The 21,532-nt window shown below is 35.4% G+C and overlaps 1 protein-coding gene across 1 annotated transcript; it reads right to left on the bottom strand.

Moving 5' to 3' along the window:
- Positions 1–1,150: 1,150 nt before the first annotated feature.
- On the bottom strand, positions 1,151–20,671 carry LOC126817966 (galanin receptor 2b). The gene is made up of 4 exons (XM_050545140.2): positions 20,488–20,671; positions 4,030–4,125; positions 2,846–3,528; positions 1,151–2,081 (listed from the first exon to the last, which is right to left on the bottom strand). The coding sequence occupies exons 1-4, from the start codon at positions 20,669–20,671 to the stop codon at positions 1,587–1,589; spliced, it is 1,458 nt and encodes a 485-aa protein (XP_050401097.1). The 3' UTR covers positions 1,151–1,586.
- Positions 20,672–21,532: the final 861 nt, after the last annotated feature.

Below are 21,532 nucleotides of genomic sequence, written 5' to 3'. Positions count from 1 at the left end.
TTGCCAAAATGACGTCATATCTAGTGACAAGAATGTTACAATAATGAACAGTCGCATTAGGCATCAAATGGTGCAAATGTCATGAACATAGAACCATATTGCCTATTTTTCGAAAATGGCAAAAATTCATGGATTTTTAGTTTTTCTTATATATCATCAGCCCTACGTATATATAAATGTTTCGAATACAAATATCAACTAATGAAAAAGTTCAATAACATTTACGGGAAAACAGATTACGAAATCGGTTCCCGCTTTGCTCTGCTTATTTACGAGGGCTATCCAGATATACATGTATATCAGCTAAATTGCGATGATATAATATTTTGTATCAATAATTATTATAGTTAGTGCCAACATGTATTCTATGCCGTTGATTATGTGTCAATCGATAATTATTATTTAGTTTATACGCTACAAACTGTATCGCCAAATGGAGAAAATTTTGATAAATATATTTTTAATACATTTGTATTTATTTACAGCCGATCGCAGAAACTATTTACTTTTGAAAACCAATAAAATGTGTATAACAAATGTCACATTTTCAGACCTTGCTCTCAAAACCTGAGTGGCTTAATGAGCAGTTTCTGCGAAATAAGCAAGTGGAAACAGAACATAATATTAATCCGACCAAAAAACAGTAGTGTTTAACACAAGCTTCACGGTGTGAAACCCGTGTTACTGTCGCAAAACAAACGGGCAAATTTTCCTTCACTAAATATTTCTTACCGAATGTAACTGATTTGGAGGTCCCTGTCTACCCTTTACACGAAATGCAAGTCTTTTACGCAGGTGCACTCGTAATGTTTATGTTCTGAGAATGAAACAATGTCGAAATATATGAAATTTACAAGAAAATAGTGGATTTTATCAAACTTCTAGGCGTTAAGGCTTGACGAAGAGCTCAAGGGGGTAATAATTTCGGGCATGTCACCAAGTTTTGATCTTTTAAATTAAATACTGAAGACATGGCGAGGAATTTTAATGTCGGAGTATCTCTTGGAACAGACAGTAATTTTACTGTAATGTAGAATAGCCCTGTGCAGATCGATATGGTTTCTATAGGCAAATACAAATAACTAGGAATTAATGTAGTTCTATACAAATTGATATGGTTTATTGGGAGTCAATACAAATCGATATGGTATACTGGGGGTGGTTACAGGTCGACATGGTTTATCATGGGAGAGGGTACAAATGATATGGGTTACTACTGTCCAATACAAACCGATATGGTTTAATGTGGGTAGACAAAAATCAACACCGTTTACTGTGGGCTGATACAAATCGATATGGGTTATTGTAGTAAATGTATACGGACAAAAGAAGCTATTTGAAATATTATTGTGTTAAATTTCCGGAGAGTTGTTGTAGTTTAACGTTGTTGTTTCCAGTTATGTTACTTCGTTTTACAGTTGATTTAATTTAGCACCTCAACTCGGCTATTTTGCAATTAACATTTTTATCAATAAATATTAATTTTCGACTTTGTCAATGATTGTCTTCTCTGTAACTGGAAACGACCATCACTGTGAAGTTTTCAGTCTGCAACCATTATTGAACGCACTGATTTATTACACCGTTCAAACGAATGCACCTAATCTATCGACGTCACTAGCAGCACTGTCCTCCACGGTGGCAGCTGTGTCAAATTTCTCTGACAACTCTTCCTGTATGCAAGCGATGGAGGGATTTTGAAACGGGCTTGATGCTCGAGACCGAGAACTCTCTTCCTGTATTGTGGTTGGAATACTTAGCGTGAAATCCATTATGGCTTTCCGATGTTTCGTATTTTGAATTTGACCGTTCAGTTGGTTATCATGGTGATCGTCATTTGACAACTGAATAACAGGAATCTCTTTTAATCCGATCATTTCCTTTTTTGCGTTTTCTTTTCTTTTTAACGAATAATTAGAAGTATTAGATGATTTTAAACTTGCGTTACTTGAACGTGAAAACCGTAAGCTACTTGATCTCGAAGAGCACGTGCTTCCGGTTAGAATCTTTCTGATTGGACGACGAGATATTCTCTTCTCTAATACGCCATCTTGTGGTGGGTAGTTCACCACGAGGTTTACCTGAAAATGTAAAAGATACGTAATGCAGATTAAGAAACAATAATCTCAATCGTAAATAATATACTTTTCGTTTTAGTTTCAAATTTCCGAATGCACTCTTACATTAAAAAGAGTCTACATGTATTATTTCAAATGTTGCGTAAGCCACAAATGTTGTCTGGTGATGATTACTAACGCACGCTAGGGAAGTTAGAACCTAGCCTCGGGTCCACGGGCTACCAGTCGAGTCATCGGGGTAGTGGTTTGTTTAAAGTCCAACCACATTCTTCAGTCCTAAATAAAGGGACACATTTTTTTTTATTTCGGTCAAATTAACGTATTCGGTACTCTGATGGGTTATTTCATTTAATTGTGATACAAGTTATGTACTATTACATGTTTGTTTTAGCGATAACAAGAAATTTGCGTGTTTACTAAGTTTAGTTTACTGTATCTCAGCACTAACGTGATGACAGACTGCAACCCCACAAAACAAATAAAAACATAACATCTAAAAAACTTTTAATTTTTTGTTTAAATCAAAGAGATCTAAATCAAAGAAAACCGTGTCAGCAAATGTGATTTTGATATATTATCATAAATGTATGACTTGCCGTAACACCCAAGATCAGAACGGGTATTAGATTGTACAACGACGTATAATTTATAAAACAATCCATATCCGTAAAGGAATAATATGAATATAGAAATGTAGATCCGGTCTAGACTAAATATTAAAAGTTTCTTAGGATGGTTGCCTCCCTTTATTTTGTTTGACTACTTACTGGCGTTTCTTGTCTTTGTGTATATTTATTACATTGGATCCATTTGATAAGATATTTTCTAAAACTTTGACTTGTATAAAAATATAGAATGGGATTTAGAGCACTATTTGCATGCCCAAGAAATATGGTAAATGGTAACACCACCAAGTAATCTTTCGTTCTGTGTGTCTCGAAATCGAGATAAAGAGTCACAATGTAATACGGCAACCAACAAACAGCAAACAATACCGACAACGCAATCAACATCTTTGCCACTCTTTTCCGACCCGCCATTATCTTTTGCGACATTCCACGACCAATTTCAGACTCTGATCGTTTCAAATCTTCATCTTCTGTCCACAGCTGTCGGCCAATCAGACCGTAACTAATGGCAATCATTACACCGGGTATAACATAAACAATAACAAATAGGCAACTGTCATATATTTGGCGATCACGAAGACTCGGCCAATCCTCGTGGCAGAAATATAAGCTTTCATTCGGACTAATCGGCAATGTTTGTGTTTTACGAAACACTATTAATGGCGCCATTATACCACACGATAAAATCCATATCACCAAAATCATCTTCGCGGCTATTTTATAATTAGCCACCCTCTTAAATATCATAGGATGTCTAATGGCAAGAAGGCGATCCAGACTGAGAACGGCGATGGTGAAGATGCTGGCACAAACAGTCACTCCTGCAAAATAGTAAGAATACGAATTAACATCAACAAATGATTTGAAAGGTCAACCTATGACTGTTTTGATCCTTACATGTGGAGGTAAAAACAATGGAATAAAACCCACTTTCGCCATTAAAAATTTAAAGTGTAAGTGCAACATAGCCTTAATCCACGTCCTCAAATCTGATGATGATTACAACTATGTTGCAGGGAGTTTTCATGACCCAATGCGAAATAAGGGAATGTCTAATTACCAAGAACAGTGGCAAAACATTATTTCATAACTTATTGAAGGTGTAGTCCGATAATTTTCGTTTTCTTCACAAGGTTGTGTTTTTGGGGTTTCGTCCCGACAACCAGACACCTTTTCTTTGCCAGGCCTGCACCACTAACATGAGGAAATCAGATTGGAAAATTCCGAGAAACGTCTTCAGCGAACACCGGGTTCCAGCCCGTAACCTCGTTGTTAGTCATCATGGCTACCAAATAAACTTTATATTTAGACCCAAGACATACCTTGTAAAAACGCCGTCATTTTGCACATAAATTCCCCATATATCCAAACACTATAGACAGCTTGTCCCACAGCCATTGGTATACACACAATACACACTGAAATAAATATTAATTATTATTTGTACTATTTGTGTAAAGTTTTGTATTTTACCCCATTTTGCACTGTCATTGTTTCCAGCACTGTGTCGAGTTTCACACTGTGACGTAGGACGCTCACACATTTCATAACACACATGTTTAGACCTTCTAAAGAGGCTGAGACAGCCATACATAAAGGTTTTTAAACTGCACCTGCATATTCCTACAATATAGGATACTTTTCGAAAAGTTTTAGTCTATTAGTAACATATTTAAAAGTGGCAATGTACGTAGTGCAATGTGTCTTTGTACGCGGTGGGCAGTCGCCATATTTGTTGTACAAATTGAAAACAAGTTTGGCGATTGTTTAGGGCGTTAAATTTTTATTTTATTTAATTATTTCTGGAGTTTTGTAATCGGAGTTCAGCTTTAAGTGACATGGTTAATCAATTTATGTTATTTCAGGTAAATTAGAAGGGTGTCTAGTTGGTCAGCATTAACCAAGTATTGTTGTGTACAGGTAGCCTATATATTGTCTTGTTACATTTTCATATTTTATCATTGCTTGATAATGACTAGAGACGCCAAGTCGAAACGTCGCTTAGTTATAAGCAGTAATTCCATAGAATTGTGACCTGTATATACCTAGTTCGTGTCGAACAGACGCTAAACCCCATTTCGCTCTTATACATTTGATGAAATATAGTAGACTGGGGCTATTTTGTAACGGACATTAACATAAATCCTATCCTTTTAAAAGAGTCAAATATGTATATGTGGTCAATTCTTATACAAATATGATTAACGGAGGCATAGCAGAGTGCCCTAAATTCGCCTTTCGGTAACTTTTAAAGTCGGTAGCTCACGTATAATCCCTAAACAATCACACTGTCAGACACGTCATAATAAGGATCTTATATTGGTAATATGTAACTAAAACAAAAGAGCTTTGGAGGATAAGCGGTAAGAAAATAAAATCTAGGATTGACATTACAATCCCCCTTCTATTGAAAGCTTATGGTCTGACAAATCAAAGAGAAATGTCTGATCCGGAAAGACCAAATATAATTACAGTTTTAAGGTAGATTATTATGATAATAGTAAAGATGATATTGATGTTGACGGATGGGAATGAAACAGTTAAAGGACAATATTACCGTCTATCTATTTTTGCGTATATGATATAACTTATTAAACAGATTCTAAACATGTTTTTTAAGAAATTACATTTGCTATATTTGATCCGTGTATTCGTAATGTCTACGCGCAAGTTCTAGATGTTACGTAAATACACGAGATCCGTTATTGTTACTGATCGAATGGTTAACGGTGGATTTTCAGCTCTCTTAAAACGTCTCTTCAGACGACGGTATTTCCTTTAATTATTGACTTAGTACCATGTGTACTTTATTTGCTTGATTTCCCTTCGTTTTATGTATAAGCATTCCTAAATTTGGTTCAAACTTCCAGGAAATGGTAGTCTCGAATATCAAGTAACCCTGTTCCGCTTGTTCTCATAGATAAGTCTCATGCAAAATGTCTTCCTAGGAAGAATGTTGTAGATGTTTACTGTTTAATTCTTGTCTCATCTCTTTCCATTTATCTGACATGACATAATATACGTCAATAATGAAGACTAGGTAAACGCGGGGCAATAGCGTCAGTGCATCTCCAGCAGCATGTAAACATAACAGGCGATTTCTGGACATATCAGCGGAGACGTTCAAAACAGTTGACTACATAGATAATACTCAGAAATCTCTCATAATGTTGTTGTGATAATAAGATGATATTGATTATTATGCAGATTATGATTGACTGAAATATATAAATATTCCAGACATAAATACCAGAATTAACATACAACAATAAAATAATAAAGTCATAAGTATGACAAGAATATTTCGTCACAAAACAGAAATTCGTCTGCAGGCCCCTAATATTATGCACTCAAGTCAGATTTAGATAAGGCTTAAATTCAGCTAATATTGAATAACATTTATTTGATGACAGTTTACATTCATTCATTATATAACCAATTTATTAAACTAATAATGTCTTTTGTCTAAGAAAAACATCATAGACGGGTTGTAAAATGAGACGATAGGGGGAGGGGTATCCGTTTGAACACTACAAAGACAATGCGATAAAACACAGCAAGAAAAAATACATCATCAACTAGGTTAATTACATTTGATGAAGTTTGTGCTGCCATGAAAACGAAAGTCCACACCGATGTGTGTAAAGTACATACCCCTGGAAGCTAAATACTACCATATCGCCACATTGATTACAATTCGCAGTTCGACTCGACCTAAAAATTATTGATCAAATTCTTTTTTTATTGTTGGTAAAATTATATATTATTACGTTGGGATGAAACGAAGTTATAATCTGAAGTCTCAACGAAAATGATAGACAAGCCTCAGGCAAGATTTCCAGCCTAATTTTGTATAATGTAATATTAATATTACATTGAATCATGGCAGACAAGTATTGCTTTTGGGTGTCTGACTACATAGAATGGCGTCCTACGAAACAACAATTCGGCAATGAAGCCTAACTACTCATCTTAATTATTGCCTAGGGTAATTTATGTTAAAACCGTTAATCTTTCGATGTACATGATGTGCTTGATTTTGTAAAAGGTACAGGGTCAAATGCATTATTCTTCACAAATAACAAACTTCGGAAAATCGCAATGTTCTGCATTTCCATTTCCGGTGAAATAATTTACGGAGTTTCAACATTTCTTTTTTTAGATGTGTATACAAGTTACTGGAAATCAAGACGATGTGAATCTACAATTCAACTGACAGAAAATAACATCTATTCTTACGGCATTCGTATCTCACCATGATTCCCTAGACACATGCAACTCTATAAATAGGGTGAATGCACCGATAACATCTAATCAAAAAATCTCTAGTCAATCTGAGAACTCGTTTTACGATACTATTGGGGTTTGCTGAAGTCTTAAAGGGTTATACTTAAAATAATCCCATGTTGTCTTGGGATTTTAAAAAAACCTCTATGCAGAACGAAAGTTGTCGTTATGTCATTTTTCATGTGGCAAGCGATTTAAAGTATATAATTGGGAACACCTCTGAGACATAAAATGCGGTTGTTTGGGTCGATTTTAATTTGTGATGGCCATCACTGAAAGAATATTGCCTTACTCTTAATTGACGTTTATTAAAAGCAAATCCGAACAAGTCCCAGCCCTTGTCTAAGTTCTTGGTGACCCTGTAAAAAAATATTACTAAAGTCACCTCGTAAAAGGATCGCACTGACCGAACTTGCATGTTAAAATTCCCAAGGAAGTAGGAAATCGAAACAATGTATTGTTGCTGTGTTAAGAAAAGCGTATACAAAGTTTAAGAAGATCTAGCAGCTATACAATACACCGGATCAACAATTATTTATAATAAGATAAGATTTCTTTGTCAACTCACATACAATAAAAAAAGCTGTATAAACTAAAAGTCCTTCTATATATTCTAAATAAAATGTGCAATTTTGTGTTCAATTTTAGATATTTAATGGGATTCTAAAATGATATAACACTTCAACCCAAAAAAAACCCAAAATGTTTTAAAATGTTTTAGCAGTTCTCCCGTTTTAATTAAAGCAAAACACCAACCCATACAACATGAAGGTCTAATGAATACGGTTCTATTTAGGTCGATATAATCTGTTACACAAGTCATATTGAATAGCAATTCATCCGTCGTGGAGACACCGAAGTACAACCTGATAGCCCAAATACCACATTGAACATTTTCCTCCAAGCACATCATGACATTTTGGAATCTGAGGTAAGTGTATCTAACACATGATTTAGATGAAATAAATTAACTTTAATTCCATTATTTCCCGTGATTTCTTAAGTATACTCATTTCAATACAGATTTACACCACAAGAACTATTCATTTAATTCCCGGAAGGCGAATAATCATTTTCTTTATCTAAATTTAACAAAGATAGCCATGCAAAACGTTGAAATACTCCAACACAGCAGCTATCTCTCGAAAACATTTTATCCATAGACACAGAGGCTTATCCGAAAGGAAAACTTAGATATTGACCAAACTTTATATGGTACAATTTTTAAAAAAATCTAATCTCAACCTATCTATCGTGTTCACAAGCGTTTCTATAAACATAATAGAACATAAATTCAACAGGGTTCAACCTCTCTGATCCCAATTCCTCACAATAAATTGGACAATCAATTGGGATAATCCTCTAATGGTCCTATGCTTCACACCAAATTTGAAAACGAATAATCTTTATCAAGCTAGCAAGGATGTCGGTAAAGAGGCGCTGGGGTGGCTCCGTAACAGAAGGTCGCTGAATATATATATATATAGGGTTCATCCCTTCATGACCAAATTTCATGGTTAGAAACGCGTTATTCTTCACTTTAGTGCGAAGTGGTCGGAACTTTAAATTGCTATATATTTCAGTATACTTTTTGGACACGCGAACTGTGGTTTTAAATGGCCTGGACGTCTTCTAATCCAGGCACATTGTGTCTTTAGTGTATATCTTCGGGTTCATTCTAAAATTGGTATCTAGACTTTTGTTTTTAAAATAAATACATCAAATATAAATACAAGCTAACAGATTGATCACTTAGAACAATGAAGACACAATTCCGGATGGGACGAGTTTGCATTGAAAATGATATACTGTTAATCTTAGATCTGCATCCATTTCTCAGCTGATTCATGATTTGACTCATCGTATCACCGTCACACTCACAAATAAGCGTGGATTTGTTAATTCATTAGATTTAAAGGTACTAAGATCTGGAATTATAGGATGTATACTTTCTATAAGATTGGAAATTTTTGTGAAGATTTTTTTTTGTTAATTATTTTGCAAAATGGGGGAAGAATAGGTGATTTATGACAATTATATAAGCTCATTAAAACTGAAAACTAAAGAATTAAATATATAATCGATAGCAATTGAACAAATTATTAGTAAATAAATTTCTTAACAACTTACACAATAAATTCACAATATGTTTTAAGAGTTTTTATGTTCTAGGGTCGTTCTTCATGTATGGAATACAGAGCCGGGACAATGGTCAATACAAGTTTCATCTAATGAACTCGTTGAGGATAAGATACACATGAAGAAAACCTTTTGTTTTTTGTCTGAAAAGAATTTGAGTATTGTGTAGAGAAAAATGGTTTAGACAAACATTTTTCCCATAAAGAAAGTATTGCATTGATTTTATGAGCACGTCTTGTGAATATTTATAAGTCGTCTGTCTTCGTCAGTCATCAACACATTATGGAGGATCCCTTGGGAATCGGTTTAATACTTATGCCAAAAGCAGCACTGATACTTAATCTGAATTATATATCTAACAGAGAAACAATCTAACCATGCACATTCATATAAATGAATACATGGCTATAATCAAGGGATTGTATAGCAAATAATCATGGACCAAGGGGCGGTGCATTGCAGCGATGCACGCCAAAATAATGGGGTTGTTTTTTTTGGTTAGGTATTGATAACAAATCAGGGAATTTTTTAAAGGATTTAAAGTGGGTGAGCTCTCATTTTTGAAAAATTAGGCCTGATAAAAAGTCAATTTTTATGTCTAGCGCACCCCCCACCCTGTAACCAGCGCCGTAAATGTGACAATATGTAAAATATTGCTTTGGTGACGAGTCAAAATGTGCTTCTGGCTCTCGCTTCATGGGTGTCTATGGAATAATAATGGCCTGTCTTGTTTCAACAAGCCGGATTAAGTAAGTCACATGTTGAGTAGCTGATGACAACAATCAATCGGTTTAGGAGAAAAGGTCGAATTTAACCCTTGAAGATATATGATTGGGATGTGTCTCTATCGGTGGGCCTATAATCCTACTAATTAGTGAAAACTGACCGCTTTATGTCTTTGATGTCATATATAAATCTATATATAGCTCACAATATAAGTTAATATAGTAGTTGTTATTGAGAATATCAGTTACTGATATCTAGAAATAGATAGAATAACATCATATGAATAATGTAGAGGAGCTTAAATTGGTGTGAACAGCGTATCACTTGTCACCGATAATCTATCTGACACCAAATCCGCCATATTAATTAACTTGTCAATCGTCGCTTATTTCAACTTCAACAAGTAATGCACATGGATCAGAGTTCAGAAGGTTAGCTCAATTTACAGACCTACAGTCTGAGACGTTTTCAAGAATACAACCATTTTTCATGATTCCTTGGTTTGGGTTTATAACATAAAGCGATACTGCGCGACACGATTGTTTAAAGCTGTCATATATTTTGGGAATGGGATAAATATAGAGCATAGGGTACTCGATTACGGTTGAAAGGTGACTGAACTGGAATAAAATTTAATTTATATAAAACACCCTAACTGGAATACGTGGCCCACTCCTGGTTTGCTAAAGCCATTATTAAAACTGTGTCCCTTAATTTATACAGCTCTGATAGGTACAAATAATGTACGCTTTTGTCGTATTTATAATATGTGACATAACCACTGTAGTTCTAAAATCAAGCTGGAATTTATTTAATTAAACTGCTAACAAGTATGGATTGGAATTCGCGTCATAATTATAACGCCAAAACCTGTAATTGTAATGTTCGTGCTAATAATAAGGTTACTTCAATGCATGTAACGTCTTACTTAATTTAGTAAAATGTGGCTTGAAATTTGTACTTTGTTCTGTTTCCATTATTACTTTTAATTTACTATCGTATTGCTTATTTTAAAGCATATTACCGCCCAGCTGTTTAGTTTCTACATTTCGCAAATATTACAAGACGCGATGAAAACTACAAAATTTTAACTCCCATCGTGGTGACAAATGGCGCTATTTCAGTCCTAACATTGCGTTATTGACATAAATACATAGTATGGCGAACACATTGTTGCATCATGCAAGAAGTTGAATAAAAAAAATATATAAATGATGTTGTTAAAAAAAATTAGATACTGATTAATTTGGGGGGGGGGGGTATTTTTTAATGAAACATTTTACAGACGCCAGTAAAGTATTTTTGGTAGGCGGAGAAGCCTTAAATCGGACCAAAATCTTTCAGAACATCGTACGGTATTGTGTTAGAAGTAGTTGCGGGAGAGCTGTTTGGGAGATTTGGTTCGGGGAATGACTCGCCTCTATAATATACAATGTCATATATTCTTCAGTTGGCGTCACAACTAATGTGATAAAGGCCTGGATAACTGAAAATTGGCGCAATTCTACAATGTGAACATCACCGTTCAGATCTAAATATTAAAGCCACCTGCAAATTTCGTCAACGTTACGAGGTGTGAACAGGGTTAGGACATGTGATTTCTGCCGAGGATTTCGTTTAGGGTTAGGGCTAGGTGTTGGGTTAGGGTAAGCACTAGCCCTGCTTACATCTGGTGACCATGACGAAATCTGCAGATGGCCTTAATATTTAGATTATCGCCGTAACGTTCTAGGTGATTCTCATCAACTTAAAGTTCAGCAGTTACCACCAATCTTCGCCCTTTTATATGTTTTAATGTTTCGAAGTCTATAACTTAGGAATCAATTACAGACTGGTATCAATGATGTTTATTTAACAGGACAGGAAATAAATATGAACCTAAAACCAATCGGTGAACTGGGTAGAAATATTGCGCATTTCAACATTGAAACAGTATTAATAATAACGCGTAGTTACTCAAAATGTTTCCTTTGTCCTTTTATTTGTTCGAGTGAAACACGGCTAGAGAATGCCAATACATTCTTTTACAAAGCTATTTAACTGTTGTACGTTTGTGCTTATATACTGGGTTTGTGGAATACTCTCCAAAGATAGCCGCTACTACTGCTTCAGTTAGCGAAAAGGCGAGACGAATGATTCTAGAACATAGCTTCTCATTCGATGAATAAACATAGTTAACCAACTTTTGTTCTACTGTTGTATTTGTTGATTACTTGCATAATATAGGGAATAATTTAATTTTGTACGTAAAATATTTCATCATTCTGAGTGAGAAAAGAACAACCATTCACTTGTGTTAATTTTGTACTAGTATCCTCTATATAATTTTATTCAGCGTCTAGCATGATGTAATGAATTTGTTAGTATTCGCCCTCATACTATCTTAATGTCGTGTTGTTTGGTTATAAATTAAAATGGGGAGATTTTACATGGTCACTATCAGCCACCATATTAATTAATTTCAAAAAACACCTTCTTTACGAAAACAGATTGCCGACAGTCTGTTTTAATAAAGGTTTAGTCAGTTACATGCACTGAAATAAGTATATTAGCATACTCATTAGGGGTCAAAATTATGCCATGCGGCATGAACTCCGCTCCATAAACAGCACGGTATTGATTACATTCGGTACAAACGAAGTAGCACTTTATTACTTTCACTAAGCTTTCTATCAACAAAGATAGATAGTCAAGAGCGGACGCAGAGCTGACACGTTTCATTACCTGAATACCTAATGCTGTTCAGTAAGCTTCCGGTTTATGACCGCTAACTATACATTCTGACGTACGAAGCCCATTTAGAAAAGAATCAGGGGGGTTTATTTCAAACCACAATATTCTGTTTCTAAAACCAGTAAAACTATCCAAATTCCAGATATAATGTAGAACTGTGTAGAACTGTTAAGAGTGTTACATAATAAAGTAGCAAAGATGAAATGGTCTTTTTAATTACAAAAGAAAATAAAACGTTGTATTAGGATGAATGTATAGGTATTGGAAATACTATATATAGTTCGAGGAAACGGGCCACCAACAGATTGGTCTACCAAGGTATTCCACTACAAGCAAAATAAAAAATTCAGGTTAAAAGCTTTCATATAGCACTTTATATGATTGATTGATTCAAATGAACTAGAATCAACTTCCATAACATTTCATCACCTTTATGAATCTCGGTAAGATGGGAGGTTCCACAAGGCAATCGGTATAATAACAATTCTTAAAATGACAGCTTATCAATTAGAAATTTCAAGATATTGAATTTATTTTCCAAAATTAGACCAAAAACTAACGCTGTTATTGAATAACTGATTTAAGATCGAATACAAAATTATAACTAAAAACAACACCGATCTTTGACAATTTTTATATATTACTCTTAGAAACAATAGAAGAATTGAAAACATCAATATACAATCTGGGGTGTCAGACAGGGACAAAGGAACGTTCCTGAATCATTAGGTACAATTGATCCCATAAATGTCATTCAATATTAGAAAACAATAACTGGTAATATCTGAAAGGGGCTTATGATCTCGCCGCTATTTAGCACTAAATCTGGACATAATATAACCCCATTTCAGATATGAAAAAAAAGGACAATCCATAAATTTAAAGTAAACAATTTGTGTAACAGTCTGTGGACTTTCATGCGTGTTTCGCTTACCACGCGTCACTTACCATTTATATAACACAAAATTAGATAAATACAAAACATCTGAGTTAGTGAAACAAGAGAGAGAGAAATGGGGTTTAACGTCCACTCGACACAAACTAGGTCATTTCGGGACTAACATATGGTTTAATTTTATTTCAATAATTCGCTTGCGCGTAGGGGTCTTTAGCAGTGGGAGGAAACCGGAGGACCCGGAGAAAACCCACGAGGTTGGACAGGCGACCCTACTCCTTGTCACGTACAACCGGGGATTCGAAACCACGCCAGTCGACTCAATGACAGACTTTATGATACAGCGCGCGCTCGCTAACCATTCAGCCATCCAACCCCCCTAGTGAAACAAATCCTCGTTGACATTTTATACTTGATATACTTAGATTCTAGAACTGCAGAGCTCTTTCATTCCAGTTTTCAAGTTAGTCTTCATAATGCCTTGAGTCGATGTATTTCCCGATAATATTTTTTGGGTATTACCCATTGCTCTTCCGTGTTTGTAATATTGTTATTCTAATTGATACATTTTTACTTATTCACGTTTACTTAAATCTCTTGTCATCAACCATTAAAACCCCAACATTTCATGTACCATTCAATTTCATTTCGATGTCACTGGGCTATTATATTCTTTTTTTTTAAAACTAGGTGAAACGCGAAAAGGTTTTTATTTAGACTTTTGTTATGCTAATCGCAGATCATATGCGTATGTTCATATGCACCTGTCAACACCAACATAACAATATTATGCCGAGAAAATTGGACTAAACGCAAGACTAGGAATGTGATTAACCTTTGGGCCTGGAATGACAACGGCAATAGCTCTTAAATGAATTATATATTCCAATATCCGGAAAATAGAACTTGGTTATCATTTAGTGAACAATATACATATACATGAGGTTAACTAATATCCACAGATGAAATCAATATTACAACACGTGTGACCTATATCGTGACTGGAGATTATGCTGTATTCAATACGGTTTCAACTATTGGTATGCATTGAACTAGAGCAGTAAACTGCGTAGTAATAGGACACGGTAAACGTAAGCTATGGGCAGACGGGTATATTTTTTCGCCTAATCGCGGTGATTGAAATTCGCCAGCGTGTTTTTACGGCGGATCACCAGCGGGCACACGTAGCGATCGTCTCAAGAGTGTGCGCCACTCTGCGAGTTAATTACTTGCACAAAACGGCGAATCACCTAAAACGTATTGCTATTTATTTGCTATTTAAATGCAGATGTGATTTCATCCTTTGATTTTGGCGTACAATTGTTTTAAATAATGCTACGGGCAATGTGCCAAGCGTACATTATTTATACTAGTTGCAATATTTGACCCACGTGACGTATTCCATTGAAATGCACGTGCTGGATAGTGTCTGTATTTTAAGTTGTTTAATGGTATCGTGCGATATCAATTATATTACTTGTCTCGACCATTAAACTACACTTAAAACTCTGGAATCGTGACGTTAAACGGACAGGGCCTTTCTGACCATAGAATCACCAATTCTTCTTCGTTGGTCAGACTCCACGCTTGGCTTATGAAAATGATTCGCCCGACAATATACGCTGGACACGGGCAGACGAGCGGATATGCCGGTGAATCGATCGCTGGCGTAAAATATTCGGGCGAAAATATCTAACATGCTAGATGGTTCGCCGAGCAGAATCGTCTTCCAGCGATTTTAAAAATCGGCGCAATCGAGCGAAACCGTACGCTCGTCTGCCCTAGGTAATATGGTTCATTAATTTAAGTGCCATAATATATATGTCAAATTAGCTGATCGAGATCATTAATATCAAAACCTCAGATTACATATACAATAGAAATCATAGACAACTGATTATTTATTACGCGAGTCAAACAGCATGGGCCAGGAATCATATCGTTTTCGCTAAAAGAAACATAAGAAAAAATCAATTACAAATTCTGTTTTGGGGTTTTTTTTTGTTTTATTTTTTTTCATATTATATGTTGGATACGACAACCACACTCGGGTCCTATGTTTTGATTAAATGTGCATATTGTAAGATATTTATTATTTACATATTAATGAAGGCAGTATGGATGAATAAACGGGTTGATAGATAAATCTTGTGATGTTAATCAACTAGCTTATTTATCGATCTCTAATACTGACTCGTATCATCCTAATTAATAATATATTATTTATATAAATATAATCTCTATGATTGCTGGTTTATAAACGTGTTAATCATTTAGTAATTGGAGTTGATGTGCGTCCTAGTTCCAGGCGGATTATATTCCTAAACAAACGGTTGCCATGCAAGATACGCCCACATTTTCCAATACACACAAAAAGTCAAACACACCCGTGATCATTAGATCCTTAGCATATATTCCATCTAAGATCTTTTGATGCTTAATCATGTTTTAAGCTTCATTTATATCAGACAGAAATTGTGGCCTCAAGAGGGTCCACACACTGTGAACAAAGGAGTGTATTGAACAAAGGAGTGCATTTTGGGGTGTCCACAAACTTTGTACATATTTCACATTTTGCGTTAAAGGCAGGGGCATAAAGGTCTCAGGCACACCAAAATCGAACCCATCCAAAATCTTTTGATCCTTGACACATTTTAAGTTTCCACTACCCTTATACGTATGATATGCGTTTCCACTATTAGCGTAAAGGAGAGTTTCCCTTTTGACTATAGCTATGATGTAATGGGAATAGATTTGAACGATTTTTAAAACCAAATACAAATTGTGACCTCTAGAGGGTCCACACGCTATAAACGTAACTCTTCGTACAGTCAGGTGTCATAATCCAGAAAATTACGTTTATAATATGTGGATTATAACATGAATATTGTCCAGTCTACAGTGTATTATAAGTGCATTCACAAATAACCCTTAGTGAATATACATGATATAACCCTCACCTTGTAAACTACGCTGTAAAACAAATATAACTCTGTTATGTACTACAAGTGTATTTCCTAATTAATCCAATGTGAATTTTAGAACTTTAGGATAAAAACATACATTTTAAGTTTCATCAAAATCGGATAAAAAGTGTGACCTCTAGATGGTCCCCAACCTTCATATTGCATGCTTTTGCAATATTTTACGAGAAGTTTCGATTTAAATTGTTTAAGTGGCATTTAGTAACTGGATGAGAATAACACATGACACAATTATATGGAATACAAGTTACTTGAAGGGTTTATTACATCGACGTTTCGACGAGGGTTCTCCCGTCTATCTCAAGCAAAGAATGACCATCATAGTGCAATGAGGATATATATATACAAAATATGGAACAAAGACAAACATCTATATACAATCAGAGATAATCATTTGGAAACCATCAAAGGGGTGGGAAGACATAAGGGTGGGTATAGTGAACTATGTACAAAGAAAGTTTCTGTTTGATTTTCATGAAATTTGAATTCAACCACAATTTGAATTATCGAGTAATGGTGATATATAAATGTTTTTGAAAATCAAATAAAAATTGTGACCTCTAGAGGCTCCACAAGCTCAAAACATGATTTTTCGTACACGCAGGGTCAATAATTCACGAAGTTACGGTCCGATGCATTTCAATATCGAAAGGAACCGAGGTCTTTGGGATATAAACACACATTTTAAGTTTCGCTGATTTTAAATATGTATAACATGTACATGTTTCACATTTGTTATAATTATTACTATTCGTACTTTGTCTGAAATGTTTCATAAACTATTAACAATCTGTTATGTTCATTATTATTGAATTTATACTATTTGCGGTCTTTAAGTGTGATTGCGTTTTGCTTACGTAAGTAGTGCTGTTGGATCACCGAAGGTACTCTCGCCTACTCAAGATACTATTCTCAATAAAATTCTAGAACCTCCACATATAGATACCTCTCTGGTGTTCACAATATATTATATATATATATTCTGGCTTTCTAACCTTGCCTCTGGAAGGAAAGCCTTTGCGTTTTGCTTACTTTACCCGATGAGAGTTACTTCCCTTCGCCAACCCCCTTTGCAATTAACGATTTATGGGATTGGTCGATGAAAAAAGCACAATCATCAACAAGTGCAGATAACTTGAACACGTGTCTACCCCATGGATTAACCTAGGGGTTAGTAGAGTGGAACAGGATGAGACCACTGGGGATACCAAGGATGACAGACCCGGCAAATACCAATATTTGATTAGGAGCGTCCAGAGCAGGAGCTATCCATATAGACCCTGCAAATACTATCATTTATTAAAAGAAAACTAATTGTTTCACAGCAGTAACATAGAAATAATCTAAAACAGGCGTAGCAAAATCTTTCTACCAATTGTTTGTCGGGGTGTATTATCATCAACATCCTGTTTTATTTTGGATAACTCAATAAGAGGATGATATAATGTACTCTTACATTTTATTCTGTGAGATCATGCTCCAAATTCGTGTAGGCGATAACCTCACGTAGCAACTGCCACCACCAAAACTGTTTATAAGTAAAAGTACACGTATTGTTTACCTCAAATAAGTGGATATTGTTATCGGTTATTTAGAAATGGTAAGCATGCTCACGCGTTGTCAATCCGTCACTGTGCATGAGGATCTATACTGGACATGGCGGCATGAAGAAGATGCTACTGGATATAAACAAAACCCAGGTGGTTTAAGCACCATATCACAAAAAATAAAAATGTCAACATGGGCAGGTAAATAAATGTTCTAAAAAGCATATTCTGCCTCTTAAACGACACATATCACCCCAGCTAAATGGAGACATAGTGTGCATTCGTATTTCGGAGGGTGTGCACCAGTAGGGCTAATAGAGATCGGCGTACCCCATGCATTGTGTGATATGAGGGGAATTGTGCACTGGACAACGCCGTTTACACGGAACATCAGTTTGCGTCTCTTCCGAATGACAAGACGTTGTTCGTTGTCGGACCCTTTTCTTGCACTACTGCCAAGGGTAGATCACGTTGATAATAGCGAGGAACTTTCGTTTGGAGACCGCCACATAGTATCAGTGTGCGCCAATAGCCACCAGTTTACTTGTTAAAATACGAAAGTAAAACAAATCGTTGTTATATATATGACTTAGATTTTAGAAACCGAATCTACATGCACAGTGTCTACGACCGGACAATAACTAAAATATACAACAAAAATCCGGTAGAATAAATATTTGTATCCCTGTCCATTAACATTAAAAAAACCCAACGACGACCACTGTTCCTCTTTAATACGAAATCGAATATTTATAGAATCTTCTATAACATGAAACAAATTTACATGATGAGCATACCATTTAGACGGTGCAAAAATCGTAATTTAGCCAACAATGACGATTTGGTACAAATCAAATCATCATTGTTGTCTAAACACGATCCATCTTCTCATTGAACATGGTATTTGTGTTGATGTCAATCTGCTGCTGTGTTTCGAAGGATTTTGTCATATTGGATGAAAAGTGAAAAGTCAATATAGATAGGATCATAGATTTACAAACCTTGTGACAAAGAAAATAGATCATAGGTACAAGTATATATCGCGTTTGCAAAAGCCCTCTTCATACACAAAGTGAATTTCAAATTTAAAGTTCTTGTGTTGTTTACCGTGTGTGTGTGTGTGGGGGGGGGTCTAAATCTCTAAGTGACAAGCGTGACACGGAGTGGTCGCCTACCCGACCTCCTGGGCTTTCCTCCACTGCTAAAGATCCCTACGTGTAAATGATTTATTGAGCAAAATGACCTAGTTTGTGTAGAACCCTGTTGTATATATGGAAGGTTGAGACATGCAATTTTTGCTAGAAAAATAATGAATTCACTGGAAACACCCAATGGACATCACAGACGGGCATCACAGACGGACATGTTGTCGGGTCGAGTGAGATTCAGTGATAAAACACCGAAGCAAGAAATGGACAGGGGATAATCCTACAATTTATTTAGGCTTCGACACTTATGGTAAATGAACAACGATCAATCTGAAAATGCCCCCAGACCCAGATTGGCCTGTTTTCGCGATATCAAGTCTGGTTCCAAATAAGGAAGCTTAAAATAAATTAAATTTTTAGGGCTTGGGAGCATTTCGTTGATATAAAAACGTTTTGGCGGGGATTTAATGCCAGGTTCCTAATGTCACGATTCGTGCTACGATTGAAATCGTGGTTTTAATCGTTGGGTAACCGTGGTGATCCTATCAGGTCTTATCATATATTGAGGTCAGTCGTAGCAACCGTGTTGATCGTATCGAAACGTATCCGAACGTAATTGCACGCAGCAGATCGTGGACTCAATAAGGACACAGCAGTTTGTACCCAGGAAGGCATCTTTAAAATACCATAACGCTTTCTTTATCCGGTCGAAAACATTTGGCTAGATGTTATTTCCCGTTCTGATAATCTTTGGTCCTGAAAATTCCCGTTCCTCTGTCGTGCTACAACGTCTCTCTAATGTACATGTATTGTTTGATTTGAGAGAACTGCTGATGACATATAGTTTACTCAAACAATAGGGGTATTAGTCGCTAATCTCATTTATTGATATTTCTACATGGCGAGAAACTAATACTCGCCATGAGGCTAATGACCTTACTGATAGTTCTAATGTTCATAACAAAAACATATCCGTAACACGAACCTAGCCCTTGGCCAAATTAAAGCATGTACAAAGGGTAACAAAATGCTCAAAAGAGGTAACTAAATGCCTAAATTACATTACTAATATTATATTCTAGCAATCTATAATTCCCTGTACTTTTTGGAATATAGTAAAAGTAGTTTTCAATGGACTGTTTTAAAATGCATATTACAAGATGCAAATTACAAATATCAAGAAAAATATAGTTCAATAAAAATGATCAACGCCGAGACGAAAGCTTTGCTATGATTAAATTCTTAGCGCGTCATTTTATATTTTATTGTAGGTGAGAACCTTTGAAATGTATTACGGGTATTTCTGGGGGTATATGCTTACCTGCAAAATCCGCTACGGCCATATTAGACAAATACAGATTGGTGACACTTCTTAAACGCCGTGACGTAGCAACGATAAAAACCATACTGGCATTACCGACTACACCTATTAAAAACACAGGAAGGTATAGTACTATTAAAACTAATGTTAAAACATCCGTAGATCCATATATCTCTAAAATCATTTCATTCAGAAGCTCCGAATCGTTCAGAAACCGTTTTAGCCTTTGATCAAGCATGCTTATGTTGAAATCTATACGTTCCATATTTTAACTCAAACGATCTGAAATTGTTTCAAACACAGTGCTTCTTTTGCTATTAGTTTATATGATGAAATATACATTGATTTCCTCCCATCTTTCAAATTCACGTTCCTACAGTGTGTTGTTGGTATCATTCTCTTAGGTAGAAAATGTCAATTCTGATTAACATTAGTCAATTCACTAAATCTACAGAATTTAACTGTATACTTGCTACCATCTGGTTATGGAGTAGTTTTAGATTAGAACTATTGTCAGTTATCGAAAAATCTGGTTTTAATGCCTACTATCATCTAGCAATCTGAAAACGAGAGATCGTTGTACCAGAACCAAGAAGATAAAAAACGTCAGGTGCATCTTCTCGGAAACAACTGCTACATCATTTACATAACAACAGAGAAAATAACGTAATTTTAATTGTACTTTACATAATAACTGTCATATTCAATTCTTAGCTAACCGACCATATCACCACTCCAGTTAATAATAACCAATAAATATTCATAACAGCCAGGCACCCGTTTTTATCTAATCCGCAATCTTAAAACAACGTCTACACGTGATGTAGCTTACGAATTATTATTGGAGGCATTGATTTCAGTTGTCTGGATATAATTATAGGGATGATAATTGTTTCTTACAAAGGAAATCTGATTACATGAAAATTCCTTCACTCAAACCAATGATAACAAAGATTAGCGCTGGGAGGGATCACTATGACAATAAATCGGCTCTCATGACGTCATTAACACTGGTGATCTTTTAGCACAATGAAGTCTGACGGAA

This window comes from Patella vulgata, chromosome 4 (assembly GCF_932274485.2).
Source record: "Patella vulgata chromosome 4, xgPatVulg1.2, whole genome shotgun sequence".
Classification (NCBI taxonomy): Eukaryota; Metazoa; Mollusca; class Gastropoda; family Patellidae; genus Patella; species Patella vulgata.
This window is presented reverse-complemented; position numbering and strand designations above follow the sequence as displayed.